Below are 20,207 nucleotides of genomic sequence, written 5' to 3'. Positions count from 1 at the left end.
TGTCTGGGGAATCATTCTCTCCGGGGGTGAACCTCGAGAATGCCTGAGACTGGGTGCCGATGAAAGTTCCAGGGGTGGGCTTGGTATGTCTCTTGTCCCTGTTTCGTTGCAAGAATAGCATTGGTGTGCGGGGACTCATTCTGAAGGTCGCCGTTGATGATGATATCCTCCTCATGGGTCTGGTGCAAGTGCAGATGTTGTGCAGGGTAGGGTTTCTCCTCGTCTCCCCAGCCCTGAAATGAATAAAATGAATACTCGAGATTTAAGTAACCTTAGTTTATTCGCTGGATGCAACAGCCTCCCATTACAGACTGGTTTGGAACCAACACACTTTCCCTACTAATTCTGCTTATAGCTGGGCAGGTGCCCTAGGTCAGACGACTCTCTCCGCTCGCTACTGCGGCTACGGCGGACTCTCGGGTCACGAATTGGCTCATACAAACTCTTGATGCTCTTCTCGATGGAAGCTGCCATGGGTGGTCAGACGTCTGTCCTAATGGCTCGACTGCCAAAGCTGGGAGTGTTGCGGTGAGCTAGCTTGGCTGCCTGGTGGTGTCTTCCAAACACCAATCAACTACAGAAATATTATTTTTCATAGCATAAATTAATCTAAAAGTGTGTGGGAAGGGTCCAGGTTAGGTGAGGACCTAGGTGTGTTTCAGGCTTAAAGCTTATACACCCTGTCATGCTGGGATTTAACCATGCAGGAAAGATCACATGCATCTTCTGCTACTAGGGTTTTTGGCCCATCATGGCAGCGATTGATACCATGGCTGATGCCCCTTTGGTTTCCCTAGCCAAATATAACTACTGTGGCCCAGTAAGTCCTGTATAGACAAAAGGAAAACCCTGAACTGGGTATTGCTGTGATCAGTTATCATCATGCATTAAGCAAACAGTTACCTACTGGATTACGGGGAAAGGTCTGTGCATAAAAGTATAGGTCTAGGTATAAAAGCTGCCATGTTGGAGTTTGAAATGTGGGCCTTGTGGTCCGCATTAGTGTTGAGTGATCCTGTGTATTAGTACCAGTGGCTCATGCATCCCAGGGGGATGGGAGTCTGTTCTAGTCTACCCATCCAGCTGCCAGTCAGCTGCCTGTAAGAAAAAAAAGCTTAGCTGCAGATATTCACTTGGCATAAGCTCCAGCAACATCTACAGCTGCAGAAGGGCTGAGAGCACAAGTGCTCTTGGCAGTTGGCAGCCGAGCCAATAAACCAGCTCAAACTGCTAGCACACAAAAGTCCAGACAGCCCACCATTACTCCTTTGCAGTCTTCACCTGGCTACCTTTCATTATCAGGGTGGGGGGAGGGGCGCATACCCTGAGTCCCCAAAATACCCAAGTCACTGTAAGGTCACACCGCTCAAGGCTACCACTGTTTCCCACAGTGGCCCCGACCGAAGGTTCTAGCTTTCTTCGGCTCTGAGCTCCAACACTTCTGTTCAGCACACAGTATTCCACGGCCCTACAGTTTCCAGCCCGTAGTCCGCTACACTTCACATCCAGGGCACATTGAGATCCCCTGCAGTGACTTTGCCGGCGAGACTGTTTTCTGCTGCGTGCCGTTCTTTATCCAGTTTGCCTTTCACTGTAGATAGCTATAATAATGACAAACCTCCCCCCCCCCCCCCCCCAAGCAGGCCAGTGGTCCGTGGACTGCTATTGGTTATTCAGTCACTTTAGTAGATTAATAATGAGATCCCGTATCTGCCACCAGCGAGGTCCATTTGGTAGCAGATGACACTACTTTGTCGCCTGCAAATAGCTCACAAAGCACCCATGCACTGCCAGCCTTCGATGGTCCCAAAAAGTAGCATGGCCTCCCAGCCCACAGCCTGCGGGAGCGATGCTTACGCCTCGAGAGGCAACAGCTAATCATTTAATCTTTCGTGTGTTTTATGGCAGAAAATGAAGAAACACAAACAAGAAACATGGTTACCTTGCTGCAGCAGACTTTGGGAATGGATGGAGCGCGAGGTGTGACAAGTGAAGAAGAATCAAGGTGAAAAATGAGTAAAAGTGAACTGATTAGGAGGTAATAAATGCGGTCTTGAGCTGCATTGTTGGTAATCATGATTCCTATTGCATCTTAGAGAAAGAAAGAAACACCTTTCTTGAGGTTTGAATTTTGTGAATGTTCATATATTTTCAAGCTGGGCCATTATGAGAGTTGAACACTTAAGGGTACTTTGTAAATCTTTAAAAATACTGTGTGTGTGTATAATTTTACATTCATGCATGTTGTCTCATGTTAGTCATGTTTACCACAGTCATGCTTCGTATAGGGTTGAGTATTTGGTTGTGTTGTTATGTTATGGATATTTTTGTTGAATGTGTATTTGGCACTCTAAGAAAACTGCAGACCTTATGTAAATTAGTGATGTGATGGACCTGGGACTCAGTCCTTGATTAGGACGGTTCACAGCCATTACACGGGCATAGAGAACCGGAAATATAATCACGGTACCACAGACGTCTTAAAAATCTTAAATCTTTACAACTAAGCTTTTCTGAGTGAATATACTATAGACTTACAGTTAAAATGTGTTTGTCAGGGGACATAACTTAACTTGCGTTATGTCTTATCCACATTTTATCACAAAAAAAAAAAAACCACTGTTCACAAAAAATAATTATTCAAGCTTAATGAAAGCGTTAAGAAAAGTGTGGTATGTATTGAGTGAGTGCGGGCAGAAGCAAGAACAACACATTCATACATCTTTGCTTTCAGCTGCCAATTAATAAATTAACTGCAACCAGTGTGACATTGAAAGTAATGGTAAGTGAATCTTTGGAATAGCTGCAGAGTGCAATCTCCTCCCTGGCAGGAAGTATCAGAATGTAAACAAAATAATTCTTTGTGCTTACTTTCTGCCACTGTCCATCTTTACACTGGGATACAAGAATGATAATTTTCTAAAAGTAGACCTATGGGGGAAGTAACACAAGCTCAATATATATTTCAAACCAACCTTTAAAATAACTACCATGATTTATAATTGTCTCCTTGTCATGAAATGCAGGTATTTGCTACTACGTTTGCAGCTCTACATCACTTAAACTTGACCAACATACCTTATGCGTATATTTATCTTTTAACAGCCCTTAGTCTATTAACTTGTATGATATCGCATTCACCCACAATAATATTTTACTCACAATAGCTTTTGTTTGTTCCATTTTCCAGATTCATTTTTCAGCTATCACTAGAGGCAAGATTATACATTGTGTCCGAAAAGTCTTTCCCCGATTACAAAAATTAATACATAACATCGGATAGAAGTAAGATAAAAATATGAAGCTGGTGACAAAATGTTGAGACATTATCCAAGTTTTTTTTCAAACATCAATGCACTTCCACATGAGCACCTTTGGTAGCATGTAGCACATCTAGTCGATATTCAATTTCCGTCCACACATTAGCCAACATCATTGGAGGGATCGATGCAATGACTCTGGTTATCAGTTGTCGAAGGGTTGCAATATCTGGTACATGTGTTCGGTAGACCTCGTCCTTGACATAACCCCATAAAAAGAAGTCTAATGGGGTTATGTCAGGAGAGCGTGGAGACCAAACCGTTGGTCCATCACGACCGATCCATCGTCCAGGAAAGGTCATATCAAGATAGGCACAGACCTCCAAACCCCAATGAGGTGGTGCACCGTCTTGTTGAAACATGAAAGCGGGGTGATTCTCAAGCAGCTGAGGAACAGCATAAATTTGTAACATGTCCAAATACACTGGAGATGTGATGGTTGCCTCAGTAAAGAAGAATGGCCCGATAATTCTGTCATGCAATAGCGCGCACCAAACATTCACTTTTGGACTTCCTCTGGTACACTCCATCACCTCGCCAGGGGGCTGTGAACCCCAAATGCGCACGTTATGGCGATTCAATACTCCACTGACAAAAAAGGTCGCCTCGTCAGAAAAGGCAATTCGTTGGAGATAGCCATTATCGTCCTCCATACGTGATAGATAACATTTCAACCGCAAATTCATATTGACGTGTACTGTCATTGGGCAACAGAGTCTGAACAATTTGCACTTTGTATGCTTGAAACATTAAACGCTTGTGTAAGATATCGTGGAGAGAGCTTTTTGGCATCTGTAATTCACGTGAGGCCCTTCGCACAGATTTCTTTGGACTTCGCAGAAATAACTGTCTCACAGCTTCCACCCTTTCAGCTGAGATTGATGGTCGACCAGACTTCGGAAGCAACAGATCCTGTGGTCTTTAACTTCTCATACCAAGTCTTAATTCTCTTGACATCAGGGGGAATGTTTCCATATGTGGTCTGGAAGTTTCTCTGCACTGTTATTGGTGATGGTGTCTCGTGGTACCACAGGAGACACTGCGCTTTCTCCTGATTATTATCATGTCCGGCTTCCTGGGTACCACACCTCAGACACTTCAAACCTACTGCAAAATTATAACAAAAAAAACTTGAGCTATAACCTAACATTTTGACACCAATTTCATATTTTTATCGTACGTCTAGCCGAAGTTATAAATTTGTGTAATCAGGGAAAGACTTTTCAGACAGCCTGTATTATGGTGAAAAGTGATAACACCGAAATGCAAGGCAAAACATAGAATACAATTAAATTCACCATAATTACGTAAATTTGTCTATTAAAAAGTAGAATTAACTATAAAACTTTAATTCAGGCATTTATTTTGAAATTTTAAACTATTGTGGACTATATACAAAAATTTATTTGATTTATTTTTTTTTAAACTTGATTAACTATGTTAGGATAATAGAAGCAGTCAATATTTAAAACACATCACAAGAAAATTCATGAGAAAATTGGGCTTCCAATACATATTTAATATAGATTTTTTATTTGTATTATTATTATTAGTATTATACTGTGACACAGTGAGAAAAAGTTAGATTCAATGTTGAAACAATGTTAGCACCAGAAAGAAATTAAAGCCACACAATAATTCATATAAAAATTATTTCCCTCTTGACCACTTCTAAAAAAATTATTTAAGTTTAGTAGTTCCAGCAACACGAAGTCTTGTTTTGATACATTAAATGTAAATAAAATATGATTTTCCCTATATTATGTTTTTTGTGGTGTGTACAATATTCATGAAAACAATATCATCTTAAAATATTTATAACAAAATTTGTTTAATTATAAACCCATAAAATCTTGATTTTGGCTCACTTACTGATTAACCTTTTATTTTAAGTAACATTGCACAACGACTGGAATAAAAAAGAGCACACTAAAATAAATAGAGTTCAACATTTGCTATTCTCAGCAGCAGTGAATATACACAGACAGATGATGGTGCTAGTAGAGGTAGGCATGCCGCGACCTTGACTCTTATTGGCCAGGGATGGGATTCTGTCTGCACCATACCTAAATTCACCCAACACTGTTGTGCAAAAAATATTCAATTTTTATTCTTTATTTAATCTCTTTTGAAAAGATACTTAAGTTTTCCTTGAGCAGCTGCGACTTGAACGATTTTTACTGGTAAGCCGTAAATCAAAATTCACTCAACAGTCAATCAGTGGTTTCTACATATTACTGGATACTGCTACAGCCACAGCCTTCTAGTGACACGTGAGGTGACTTCTTTGTGATCAAAGCACAGTACTCTGAAGAACTGAGGAGTCTTGTTAGACAAATAAAGATGCCACTAGAACAAATCTGAGAGATGGAAAATAGATAGTAGAGCCTTCACATCACTAATGTATGTTTTTATAAGTCAAGTATTAGGGGATTCCAAATAGCGTATGTTGTTCATGTACAAATATTGAATATTGAGTTGAATTCACAATAAGTTTTTATAATTGCAGTGCAATTTTGCATGTTATTTAAGTAGGTAGTCCTTCATCACAGAAGTGTTTGCCGAACTACCAACGTGAAACAGATGTTTGGAAATTTCTCGACCCACTGTTGCCCTGAACCATATAGTGCGCCTCTGGGTATGATGGTCTGTGTATAAGAAGACTGCTGGAGAAACCTCATTACTTGTCTGTTGGATGCTCCCTATTGAATATTGCTCTGTTTAGTACTTCGCTCTCTCTCTCTTTCGAAGAGAGTTGTCTGAGCAAAAAACCCAATATATACTAAGCTGTGTCTTTCATGATTTCATTGTAGTTAACTCTTGTCACTGAATCTCTCTGAGAGGATTAATGTTGGAGATAGTATGGGATTTTAAAGTTCATTTGTTGGTATTTTAATATGTACTTTTGTGTAGTTGTTTTTTTCCTTCTTTACAAGAATTTGTTATCTGTCTTATTTTTTTAAGTACTGAAGTATTTTCTTAGTGTGGTTCAGCAAGAAATAATTTTAAAGCGGTATTACTTTTAAGAGTCTTCTTAACAGTTTTTATAATTGCAGTGCAATTTATCATTGTTAATTGGCTATTGTATCATTCCTCTATGTAGTTATTTAATTAGTATGTTAGTATTTTGATGTACATTAATATGAAGCCCATATTTTTCAAGCAACTAGAATGAAACTAAGTGCTACTTATTTCTGCTCATAATTTGTAATGCAAAGTTTGCAATTGTGTGCAGACTTGGTATGATGAGAAATAAAGAATTCTTATTGTGACTGTGTTTTTCTTTCTATTTTAAAAATTTAACAGTAGTGAATTTAAACTGTTGGACATGAATATCTACTAAGGCAGCTGTGACATTGTCCTGAAAGTAGTCGTTTTGCAAAAATGTGTGGTCTCACATGAAGAATTTGTTGTTTTAATATCTTGCCAATTTTATTCATCAAGGGATTTTCCTGTAAATTTACTTATTTCAATAGCGTAGTTACATTTAATGTTGGGTCATGAGTTTTCTCACCAGACATTTACCAAAAGTTATTTTTGAGCTGTAGAAAGTCACACAAGTCATTGCGATACTAAGAGTTGTGTGAATTTTTTACCACCATCAAATATTTGCTGAGTGTAATATGATGGTGGTAAAAGTTCATTTTATTGTTTAAATCATGATGACTTTTGTGGCTATTTGCACCCATTATATTAAAAATTGCAGAAATAGACCTTGGAGCAAATTAATGCCGTGAAAATGAAATCATAAATTTTTCTTGTGATACCTAGCCTTAGGAGCTGTTACACCTAATTATAAAGCAATTATTATTTTTTTTAAATCTTCCAACTGATGCTGTGCAAAAGATTTTAGACCGTGTATGTAAATGAATAGGGGTTCGGGTTCCCAATGAGGCACATTGGGGAAAAAATTTCTGGTTTGGTACCTTGTGCGTAGCGGCATGTGATGTGCGAGCCGGTGTTGCCCTTAGCTCTCTTGCGCAGCTAGACGTCATCCACCTGGCCAGGTGTTTTTGGTGATACTGTTAAAATTCTTTATAACTTAACTGAAGAAGCCAGTTTTTTGAGTGTTTAAATAGATGGGAATGAAACTAGGCTAGTAAGTTTGAACCTCATTTTACACTGTTTGTATACTGAAAGAAAATAATTTTTAGGTTCGCTCTTGTGTGCCATTCAGTATTTCATTCATATTAGAGATGTGAGACAAATTCCTTAATGCTATGAAATTGTGTCGTCATCAGCACATATGCTGTGAAAAAAATCTTTACCTTTAAGAAAGTGAGCCACTCAAGCCCCAAGAATTTTAATGATTATGTTTTTTTTTGTCCAGCTTGCCATTACTTCATAAATAATCCTCTGTATTAGTTATGATAATTTTCAACAGGGTCAGTGCTAACAAATTTTACCTGTTGACTACAATGTAAACCATCGCCTTTCTTACCAGATCTCCCGTTTACAGATAAAGATATGGAAATTTTATAGTGTTTGATGGACACACATGAAACAGTGCATAGGTGTGGTATAACATACACAATCCTCAAGTATCTATCCGAACTCACTTCAAAATGTAGATGTAGGCTACAGTTATTTAACATAGTGAATAAAAATATTACAATAACAGGTCAGATAAATAATTTTACCAGAATTTAAGCACAGCATATCATCTTCCAAATCCCAAATAATACAGAGACATAACTTAGATCTGGAGGTACTTCAGAATGTTAATGTTCATCGATTTTGAGTGAAGTCACGGGATGTTCGCAAGTCCTACATGAGAGGTTACACAAGCAAGGGGAAAAAAAATGATGCAAATGAATTTTAACCTGCTAGTGGTTTACTCTGAATGACTTACGAAGTCTCTTAAAACAAAATAGCTGTCTGGCTATTTTCATAAATTAATAATTAAACTTTAAAAGTTTATAGTATGTATTGTACAACATTCCTAGTAAGTAAAACTGAAGCCTACTGATCTACAGTTATTGTGTTGATTTTATTGGTTAAATAAGTTGTTTGTTTATATAGCAGTTTGATAAGTAACTGTACACTCAATTTGAGTGTGAGATTTCATATCTGCTCAACATAAATCTTATGATTCAGCCTCCTTGCCACAAAACAGACTAATAATTTTCAGTAAGTTGAAATCCTGTTACTATCCTCAAAAAATATTCATTCAAATATTAAAACATGAAAACTTTTCTGCAGATTATGTTTAAAACACATATAAATTTTCGAGATATTTTTGTATTAACAGTTGAAAATTAAAAAATTAAAAAGGATTGACTTCCAGAATTGTATGTGTGTACATGTACATACCTGCTCGCACATTATAAACGTTTATTTTTCTGTGTACCCTGTGCTACATAATCAGAAGAATATAAATTCAAGTACTGAACCTAGAAAAGCACTTCATATGGTTAAAACCCACGGAGTATGTGACTGGTGCTGAAATTTGTGACCTCTCAATGCAGTGGGAAGTGCAGCGAAAGGTGCCAGGGCAGACTGTCTCTTTAAATTAATGCTAAAGAACCTGTTACCCTGTGCAGTGCAATTCCTGGTCAGAGTCTTGAAGAATGTGAACCTGCGCACTGGAATTTTCCTGCAAGTGGGAAGAGGCCCAGGTGATTACCCTGCCTAAACAAGACTTTCCCCCAGAACCACCAGCCCGTCAGCTACTGAGCTTTCAGTAAACTGACCCTGAGACGGGGATTAATCAAAAAACAAATTTACTTGATAGCTACAAAATCTAATAAAACCAGAACAATTTTTTTATTTTACTCTGGAATCAGTACAGTTAATGTGGTGAGAACACACTACTTTTGGATACAATAAAGCCAACCAAAATAAATGTATTTGAGCTACTTTTTTTATTTTTTATTTTTATATAAAAAGTGTCGATGTTTGACAATGACGATGTTGATCTCAACATTTTATATAGAAAACTAAATAAATGGTATGACTTCACTCATAACAAAATGTATACATAGGTACTCCACACTGGCCAAATCAATTTTTATTTTACTTTTTTGCCTCTTTATGTAAAAAAATTATTGACCTTAAAGTTAAAAATAGAAAACCAAATTGTCACATTAAATAATTTAAAGTTTGGTCAATACCTTTCAATTTCAATCAAGTTTTAATGATTTCACATGAGAAAAACTTTCAAATTTATATTTCCTTATAATTATAGTCATAATTTCACCAGAATTTTATCGCTATAATTTATACAACTAACCCAAGTTTAATTTATCAGGAAAAGGATATTAAACATTCTTAAGATAAAATAGAAAATTATAGTCAAAATTTGATTTTAAATTGGCTTTAAAATGTTTAAAAAATCTTATTTTCCTAGGGAGTGCACTGTACCTCAACCCACTTTATGTCTTAGGTGTTATTCCAAATTCCCCACACCACCACAGAAGATTTTATTCATTTTTAATTTACAGGGATGGGTAAAACAGAGCAGAGTACATGTGAGAATACAGACAGCATAAGTATTAGAAAAATTTGTAAACTGAAGGAGTAGGGCTAAAAAAAAGTTGCTGTAACTACTCTATGTAACTGAGATTAGTTATGTACATATCACTGGTGAGTATGAAAAGACTTGCACAATTATTTTTTTTTTTTTTACAGAAGCAATTGTTTACCAAAATCTAATCATTTAAGTAACCGTTTTAATGTATAAAAATAATAAACTACAAGAATGTTCACTCAAATAAATACATATTCTAATTATTTCATCTTTATTTTGAAATGAAATGCACATTTCAAAACAACCGTCAGTTATTCTATGCCGCTGACGTAAGGTGTCTTGATTGGCCGCGAACATAAATCGGCGCACAGCGCAGAGAGGATAATTTTCTCAATAACCTGTACGTCGCGACGTACGTGTGCTATATCTTCCAATGTGGCTGCTACGATATGTATACATCCACTTCATTGCATCTGTGCTGGGCGCGCACTGTTGCGAATGTAGCCCAGTCTTTAGTGACGCCATAAATAATACTGTCAATTTGACAATAAACCACGTGACATCCATAGGCGTGCGCAGGACTTCAGTAGTGGTGGTGCCAGATTACACAACAGCCCTATCATTCATTGACCCCGAGCCTAAAGCGGGGGGGTTCCTCCCCCGGAAAAAAATTTTGATTTGAAAGCGCAAAATGGTGCTATTTAAGGTGTGTATTATTTCTGCTTGTAAAAAAAAAAATATATATAACGTTAACCCTAATGGTGGTGCCAAGGCACCTGTGGCACCTACCGTGCGCACGCCTATGTGACATCACCGTACTCTCGTTTAGAATACGAGCTAATCATAATGCAACTCCGACTCACTTAAAGTGAAATACCTTTATCACGTGGCTGTGGGCATTGTGTGAGTGGTTTGTAATCCAACAAACTTAAGAGCATATGCAGTCTGCTTGTGAGTCTTGGCTCACCCAAGATGCCATAGGTATGCGGGGGAGAGGCCAGTTCAGTGTTCACCGTAAACACATCCTAATGTGTGTTTCATATACCTTCTTTAAATCGAGACAGTTGCCTGGTAAAGTAAAGCACAACCAGGTACAGTGTCATAACAGGGCTTTTGGTCAATGAAACCATCACCATTTCCATTTGTAAACTCATTTAAGTGTGCCGCGAGGTGTTATTTTGACTGACTACATTAACCTAGTACTTATGTTGATTACTTTGTGATTAATTAATTTTGAAACTCAGGATCTTAGCCTTAAATAAAATTGGTAACCACGAAACGCCCAATTGTAGTTGCAGTAATGTACTGGCATATATTAATCATCTATTGTTTGAATCCCCCAATATCAAAACTTGGAATAAACTTCATAAACAAGTTTGTGATCTAGAATTGCCGTTACAGACAGCGTACCCCGCCTTGCTACTCCAGTCTCCTTGTGAGGCCTTACTGTTTTATCTAACTTCCTAATACATATTATATCCATAAATGTATCCCTTGGTAACCCTGTCCTCGGTGGCCGGTGAAATAAATCAATTAATCCCACTCCCTGGTCTAACTTATTTATGGTCGACAGGTCTCGACCAGGAAGATAGTGTAGACAGTAGTAGATACTGCTAGGTGAGCCTACACTCCTACAAAGAAAAGTACTTCGCCTATTACTAGTTATTGCCCTTCTACAATAGCAATGTCCTAAACTGTGTCCGAAGGACACTCGTCGCTGATTGGTCCACGTGACCCTCTGACGTCATGTGTCAAGTGGACGAAGGTCCGAACCTACCTGGTCCGAAGACATTCGTCAATTTGAACTTTTTGTCCCAACCTGTGTACTTCGGACACAGAAAAAGAACACAACACTCACGATATTTGAACTTCCGGTTACCGTTTGAAAACGAGGTGTTTGTTTTTGTTATTGAAGGAAATGGAAGGTACACACGAATACATTTCTGGCAGTGTGATGCGAGTTCATTTTTTAGCATTTACTTTTGCCACTTTGCCTTACTCAATAAATATATAATATTGAACTCCCAAAACTTTCATAAGTTCAATCTCAAACTACAAAGCATCAAAACAATAAACATAAACATTTGGTTTGGCAAATTTACTGCGCTCTGGTGACAACTTTAGAAATCAATACATTCGGACATCGGACATCGCAATTGTGGACAGGGCAGTTTTCGGTGAGACAATGTGACGTCACTCACATTCGGATAAGGACACGGACCACGCACAGGTTCGGACTATTGTAGACGGGCTCTCACCCGGACACGGAAAATTCAGGTACTAAAATGAAAGAAGCTAACTATAACACATCCTTATGGTACAAGATACAGACAGCATCGCCGAATTAGTATAAAATTAGTTACGGTTGTGGGCGGAAGCTGTTAAGTGGGTTGATAAGCGCGACGCTCGCTGGTATTTCTAGCGCGGTATAGCCTCTAGGGGCAAGGCTCTGAACTGACGCGCAATCTTCTCGTCGTCACAGGATAACTGTGAAAATTGAGCGGTTACCGTGACGTTATGTGGCCGAGAAATGATAAAGGAGTAGTGCAAGTCCCTTGAAGTGCTTAGAATCTGTACTGGTTGTTTTACACCTAAAAATTACTCTGAAAACATGCGTTTGAGCCATTTTAACTTTTTTAAAACTACAGTTTAAAAACTGGATACAAAATCAAAAGTACATACTTTTCGGCGCTCAGTGAACTATTAAATGCTTTTCGTAAGCAGACCCCACTCGGATATCTGAGTAGTTTTGAAACCGCGTTGTTTTTCCTGAAGCTCTGCACACCGTACGTGTGCCCGGGTAGGCCAAACAGCGACTCGTGAGCGCGCGGGAAGGTGCCCCATCGGACGGCGCGCTGCCCGTCGCGGGAGGGGAAAGGCGCGTGGCCGGGGGAAGAGCGACCAGCGACAGCACGGACGCCAGTCTGGCGTGCGAGCGCGCTGCGTGAGGATCGTAGGAGTGCGTGCGTGCAGTGCGTGCCTGAGGGAGGGGGGGAGGGAGGGAGGGACTGTGTGTCGTGCGTACAGGGCCGAGGATGGCCTCGCATCAGGAGCTGCAGCTGGACTGGTCCGCGCTCTGCCAGCACTGCACCGACTGCTGGACCCACGAGGGTGAGCCCGCCACTCATTTGTTTGTTTTTTATTTCCCCCCCCCCCCTCCTTTAGCGTTTTGAGCCCACGAGGCTACATTTTACCCATCGAGGGTGGAGAGTAAGTTGATGCACTCAACTTTACCTTGGGCCCTAGTAAGCTACTTGATTATTTGCAGTTGTCACCAACTACCGTGAATTTTATTAAGCTACCATCGATTGCAGCATATAGTACCGTTACTCTTGTCAACAACGGGCACCGGATGTCTGAGTAAATTATATTCAAATTATTTTTGTTTTGAAATTTGAAATAAAAACGGTGGCTCAGCCGCCGTTGGTTGCAGCGCGCCGAAACGGTCCGAGAGGCGAGGACGTCGAGGGAACGTGTGAAACCGCATTGACACATTCGCGCGTTCGTCCCCGCAGCGCGGATGACCGTTTACACGCTCGTAGTGTGTGGCTGCATCCGCTAATTTCTTGCTAAGTATTGATTAAACAAAATTTCAACACCATTAATTTTTTTCTAAGTAGAATTTAAAAAAAAAAAGTTTTAAATTCATAAGCGCGATGAGCGGCGAGACGAAGAACGAAGTGAATGAAGAGTGAACTGACTACACATTTGCCCTGCGATTCGACTTGTCATTCTTGTGAATGCATAAATGCGGCGAACGACAAGCCTCGTCTCGCCAAAGTGCAAGGCTTCGAAGGGGTGTGATGCTTCCAACGAGCATTAACTAGAAAAAATTATGAATATGCTTATTCTGAAAAAAAATTGATTTTTGCTTTATAATTGCAAATTAACTCTTGTGGCTACGTGTAAGTACGTCAATTATCTGCTTTTTACGTAAACATATTTAGGTAAGTTGGTAGCCAATGAGACACACCCTAGTGTAACTTAGTATGAAAGTTACGTTAAATGAATAAGTTGTAAGTTTTTAAGTGATGGGTATGCACTGGTGCACTGAAACAATTTCTTAGATTGCGCCGACCTAAAACCACAAAATGTTTTTTTTTTTTTTTTAAAGTTGAATAACGCATTGTCCGCATTCCACGTGCAGTTTGTTTACCGTGTTTTGAGTAAACTTACCACGGCATTGTGTGATTGCGGAACGGACCCGCATGGCTAAGCGCACGAGACAGGATGCGTTGAGATTCGAATCCGAGATACCAACGCAACGGCAACAGACGCACTAAAATCCCCGGAAAGGTTCACAAAAGACCGAACGCAAAAAGGTTATATGTGACACTCGTTTTGTACTCTAAGAAACTATGTATTGCATGTCTTTACGTTTCTACGTGTAAGGTGCTTGCAGTGTTTTCGTTGGAAATGCAACTTCTATAGGATAATTTCGAGTGGTAGCCTTATAATTTGAAATCATTCGTCACCACTTTGCCTATGGTAAAATTGTTCAGTGATGCGTTATGGTAAAACAACCCATGACGTCTCGCCTCGAAGAAAATCGTCGCTACAACCAATTGTCCGTAATTCAGGTTGGTTAGTAATAGAGATATGATTTTTCTTCTTCACCTGTGCGTTAAAATCAGTTTCAACCATTTTCGATGTCAAATAAACTTGAAATGAACTAAATTGAACTTGTTTATATGGATGTAAGATATGATATAAGAACTCTGAGACCTTTCGGTTATCTTTAAGGGTTTAAAATTAAGATATTGCCTGCTTTACGCGCATGTTCATATGTTGGGGAGGAGGGGGACGAGTTTTTGATATTACATGCAAACACATTCCATTGCTGAAAATCAGTTTCACGTCAATGTTGCAATACTTAAATTAACGGCAAATAAAAAAAGTGCCAAATGCTCAACGCTTTGAACAGAATGTTATTGGTCAGTTCAAAAAAATAAAACTTAAAACACGGCAGGTATGTGGGTGTCGCTTGTGCGTCTTCAACACCAGCTTGTTCCTTGAGCACGAGAGGAATGTGAAGTAGGAACACCTCTAGTTGCTACACTGTCAAAATTTTCTGGAAGAAATCTACCGACTTTTTAACGAAACATTTACTCAAATTAACGAAGACCAATAAGTGATTTCAAATAACTGCATCTTCGTAAAAATCACGCAGTGTTCCGATTTCACAGTTTCATGCTCCTCTGAAAAGAGGGGGGGGGGGGGGGGGGGGTTAATCAGGCAGGTGTTGACCCAACAATTTTTTGAATGTTATGGTATCTATACTAAGATTATTCTTTAAGTTTCTATTAATAAACGAACTATATTAAGCGTTGATTACACTACTAATACATATTTTGATAATGTTTTTAATTCTTGATTCACTTCATCTATTTTTTTTTTGTTTTAGATTCAAACAAAAATATACGAATATTGTAAGTAATTTTAAAATGTTGAGTTTCGTGCTTTGACTTAAGATTTCAGCGTTCATTTAAAACACAGTATTGGCAAGGGAGTAGCAATAATATTAGACCACTTAATTTTTGTTTATGCGGTGGCCGAAGGGAGTAGTTTGTAAGCGTGATTCTATTGAACAAGTTTGAAATAAATACTACAGGCTGGGGCGCAACAACAGGGGGGGGGGGGGGGCAAGGATATTTTGCCCCCCCCCCCCCCCCCCCCCTCTGAAATCTTGAAGTGGGGACAATGGGGGCAAAGAAAGTGCTGTGTAATCAATTTTTAGATAATAAAACTGCTTAAATAGCACCATTTTCAATAGGGGTGATTGATGATTCTTTTGGAAATTTAGTTGTTGCGCCCCTGACTACAGGCAGTGGTTATTGGTTACTATTTCAGCAGGAGTGCGAGTACAATTTGTTTCCCGGGTAGTAGTCGTAACAGTTTCAACCACTGGTAAAATTTTAATACAGCGACCCAAAGTGCACATTTTTGCTCGTTTCATATTGTAACTAGAGAAGTGGAAATATTGTTTGGGATTCCTTCTTTTTTACTCGATTCAAGTTGGGTATGTTTTAGTCAAATAGCGTGAATACCTTTATAATGAACATCAGCATGTATTTTTCGTGAGAAGATTTCAGTTCTTAGCTGTTTGTTGAAACAATTAAGCATCACGTGTGTGTTTCGCGATTAGTTGAGTTTCTTTCAGGTACATGTCTACTGTCGGCACACAATGTTTTTTTGCAGAAGCAAATGCGTACTGCATGGTCCGGCCAAATACGGCAATGGCAGCCGATTACAAGGGAGAGACCGTTGGTGCAGGTTGCAGTTTAGTGAGCTTTCAGAATTGTTCGTGGAAAAAAGAAACTTTTCCCCAGTGAATAGCTGTAGCAAAAACACGTGAATGTAGAAGTCACGTGGCAACAAGAGGGTGAAAAGTCCTCGTGCTCTTACTCGTGTTGTGACCTGAGTTTCCAGGAATGGTTTATTTATGCACCGGTACCGGTAAACATTTCCGGAATTCAGACAGTTGTTGACATCATTCGCATCACTCGGCGACGCGTCGCGAGCGTACGCGCCACGTTATCAGCGCTACGCGGTCTGATTGGCTGTCGCTGTAACCGAGGGGGAAAGTCATTCTTGGAGGGGCAAGGTCTTCTCTGAAGTAAGTACCTTTGCTAAAACCAACCTCGAAATAATGTGAACACGTATGGTTTGAATGTAGAGCGGAAATTTTTTTTTTTCGACAACCCAAAAATAATTTTATGTATAATTGTTATTTAAATGGCAAATAGCCATATTTAGTGGTAATAAAACTTAAGTTTTTTTCTGTCAAAATTATCACCTGTATTGACTTACATTGAAATACTAGCTGATAACCCCGTACTTCAATACAATCGTACTGCTCGTTATATATAATTAAACTGAATCGAATTTTGAAAATTTCATTACCTTGCCCCGTTCATCCTCCTAGGAGTTGATTTCCATAAAATCCATTTATAGTAAATTCTCATAACACAAGAACATACCTGCCAAATTTCAAGTTCGTAGGTCTTAAAGTTCCAGAGAACTGGTCAGTGAGTGGTATTTCTTTATATATATATATATATATATATATATATATATATATATATATATATATATATATATATATATATATACACACACACACGATGGCCACACTATTGTGCATGATCTGGTTATTGTGACAAATGTTGATAGTAGTGTGCACATCAATACTTTTGCGGTAAATTTTGCAAGATTACTTAAAAATTCTAATTTCTTCAGTTTAAAAAAATTATGATGGATCGGAAAATATATGGGTGCGAGTTCTAAAGAAAAATATTCGTGAGAAGAGACTATTGAGCAAAGTAATAAAGGCCCTCTCACACTTTCTAATTTTTGTCTTCATCTAAATTTCACAATAGATGGAATGGTAATATTGAAAGAACAATGGCTTCATTTTTTCATCCACCGATTAATACCTATTTTATGTACTGAGCTATCTTAAACGTTACCATTTTTATCTTATTTTGAAAATCAATTCACCACACACAAGGCTGGATGGGAATTTTTAACTTACGATTTTTGTGCATTTATTTACTTGAACAACCTCTATAAAATTAACGCACATCAATTCTCGTTGCATAATGCATATAATGTTCTCTGATTTTTTTTAAGTAATACACATTTCGTTTTTACGTATAAAATTATTTCCCACTCTACATTATATAAACATTAAATTATTTCATTTTTATAACCTCTGTGTTCTTCGCCATTTTGAAGATTCGCTGTGATGGAAACGGACGTTATTTCGCTTTTCAATGGTACGAATCTGATCGGCTGATTCCGTCCAAAACCCAATATATTTTAGAACCTGTCCTGTATACAGATGGAAACTCAAGTCATCCAACTTTTCAAACAAACATGGCTGCGCTAGTGACGTTTTCGTTGAGACATTTTGGAAGGTGTTGGAAACACTAGTTTGACAGTGTGACAAGACCATTAGTAAAGGGGGAAAAATCAACAAACGCAGTCCTAAAAGTGTCTTCTTTTTTTTAACGTATTATAAAACTTAAACACGACACAGCATAAAACACTAATGCATTAGTATGCAGCATATACAATACTAAATATTTAATATACTTCTCTCGATATTTCTTTTTGTTTTTACAGATAAGTTGGTACGTACACGAGAATTTAATACCTGCTCATCATCCCCAAACTAGATTATTCAATGATGGACTATCGCCAACATAGTGACGTCTTGTCATTTCACTTGAAATGTTTAAGACGGTATGATCCATTTACGATTGTACGCTTCACCGTACATCACCAATCGTGGTTCTTGTTAGCTCGGTGTCATAACGCACTCGCTCTGTGTTGGCGTTGGGGTAGTTTGACCCTAGTTTATAATTTCTTGTGATTTTGTCAATTTACAAACTACTGCATTGAAACGATGATTTCATCTGCACTTGAAAGTAATGAAGTTGGCAGTAATTTATCCTGCAAAAAATGTTTTGATTTAATATTTTGGAGTGTAATCGAACACTCGTCTTGCTCCTAACCCGGTGATGAGATCTCGCCAGAGGTAGTAGTAATATGGGGGGAGGGGACACGAGTAAACTTCTGACAGTAATATGATGCCACCTTTCATTGGAATTCGAAACCGTAACCTCCCTGCCTTGACTTTCGGCAAGGAATTGAAATGCTCGCTTGCTGGTTGTGGCAATCTATACAGGATTTGCAGATACTACTAAGGAAGACTAAATGGTATTCAGTAAAGAGATATGTTTGTTAATAAGTGATAAAAAGCTAAAATAGCCATTTTTTAAAATATGTCTTTCAGCAAAAAAATATCCAAAGGCTATCGACAAAATTTAGCACGATATCCAGTACATATTAAGTACCAATTTAAAAAAAAACCTTAATCTTAATAAGTCACATCGTTTCCAAATGACACACTTCTGATTTTGCTCACATCGCTTTTAATCTATCCAGCTGGTTTTCCCCATTTTACGCGAATTCGCGGACAATAGTCTACATAAAAAAATACGGTTGAGTAATGTACATAAATTCTGAGAAGGTTTTTAAAATATTTAAAGAACACTGCCAAAGCATTTTTCCTCAATATGGCCCTCTTTTTTTTTTTACTGACACGGTATTTTCTAAGCGGCAATAATTAATATCATAATTTTCAAAAGTAGTTCCTAATTTTTTTTTCCACAAAGTTTGTGAAAAAAAATTATTATTACCACGAGAACGCCTCATTAGGTTCGGAAATATTCTATCTACTCTTTTTCTAGAAAACCTTTTTATCGTTTTACTTTTGAGTTCACATGTAAGGTATCTAGGAGTGTGTTACAGATAGCCACATAAGTGATAGTCTACATTTGTAGAATGGAGGTAACACATTCAATTTTTCGTCTTTTTTTTTTGCAATGGCTTAACCCATGATCAATAATTTCTATCAGTGTTTCACTAAATTCCCGCAGACCAAATATTAAGTAAATTTATGATGTAGCGGCATAGATCATAAAGTACTAAAAATCAAAACAAGGGGGAAGTAAGCCCTTATAATGGAAATTATCAAGTTAAAACTGAAACATATTTTGAGTCAAAAATGCAGTTACTGTTAATGAGAAATATCGTAGCTTATGCTGGATAGGAAACAAACTGCTATCGTGAAAAATTTAGTTTTTGTGAGATTTGGAGATTATGCCGCTATGCTCTGATATGTGTGGGTGTTAGTAGACCGGTGTACAGATGGTCACAGCCATTACATCATGTTTGGCTGTTTTCACAATAATAGACCAGTAGGTTGTTTGCACAATATTTGATCGCCATGTTTTCGAACCTACTGATTCAAAACACAAAGATCGGTCGTTTCCAGGAAAGAGGTTGAGCGCGTAGGAAGAAAATGAAAATGGCCAATGAGAGAAGAGTAGGGTGCCATTTTGGAGAGTCTTGAACAGTATCTGTACCTCGGAGGAATAAGACTTTTATGTCCACATTTTAGTAAAATGCACTTTTATCCATAAACTTTACCACAGTTTGACGTTCTTTCTAGTGGCATGCATCGACTAAGATCTAAGATATTATGTCAAACTCTCATATTTTGTGTAGAAAATAGTAGAGCAGTTTAAAAATCATTAAAATGCTTTCATGAAAAATATCGTTTGTGTGACAGTGTCTTATGCCTCCGAGGTACAGGCAAATATTAAGCATATGTAGCAAAATATTGTAGAGATATTATAGCTCAGGTAAATACTTTTAAAAAAAAAAAAAATTAATGGAATTACTTACGATTAATGTAAATACAAAATGAAACTTAAAAGTTGTTTCATGGTTAGAATTAAAAATTGTTACTTAAACAGAATTAATTTTTGTGTTTAAAAACTGTTTATGTAGGTAAGGGAGGGAGATTTAATTATCTAAGGAAACATTAGTTCCTAAATATAAGCCCC

The 20,207-nt window shown here is 38.1% G+C and overlaps 2 protein-coding genes across 2 annotated transcripts in view; both read left to right on the top strand.

Moving 5' to 3' along the window:
• LOC134530810 (SWI/SNF-related matrix-associated actin-dependent regulator of chromatin subfamily A containing DEAD/H box 1 homolog) overlaps positions 1–6,609 on the top strand; it is a 51,683-nt gene extending 45,074 nt beyond the window's left edge. The window contains exon 15 of the mRNA XM_063366031.1: positions 1,909–6,609. Within this exon, the coding sequence (XP_063222101.1) occupies positions 1,909–2,009 (101 nt within the window). The 3' untranslated portion in view covers positions 2,010–6,609. The remainder of the gene's footprint in view (positions 1–1,908) is intronic.
• Positions 6,610–12,710: 6,101 nt separating this feature from the next.
• LOC134530807 (cerebellar degeneration-related protein 2) overlaps positions 12,711–20,207 on the top strand; it is a 145,497-nt gene continuing 138,000 nt past the window's right edge. Inside the window, exon 1 of the mRNA XM_063366023.1 lies at positions 12,711–12,900. Coding sequence (XP_063222093.1) covers positions 12,825–12,900 — 76 coding nt within the window. The 5' untranslated portion in view covers positions 12,711–12,824. The remainder of the gene's footprint in view (positions 12,901–20,207) is intronic.

Source organism: Bacillus rossius, chromosome 3 (assembly GCF_032445375.1).
Source record: "Bacillus rossius redtenbacheri isolate Brsri chromosome 3, Brsri_v3, whole genome shotgun sequence".
Taxonomy (NCBI): domain Eukaryota; kingdom Metazoa; phylum Arthropoda; class Insecta; order Phasmatodea; family Bacillidae; genus Bacillus; species Bacillus rossius.
The sequence above is the reverse complement of the archived record's forward strand: the minus strand, read 5'-3'. Positions and strand labels throughout refer to the sequence as shown.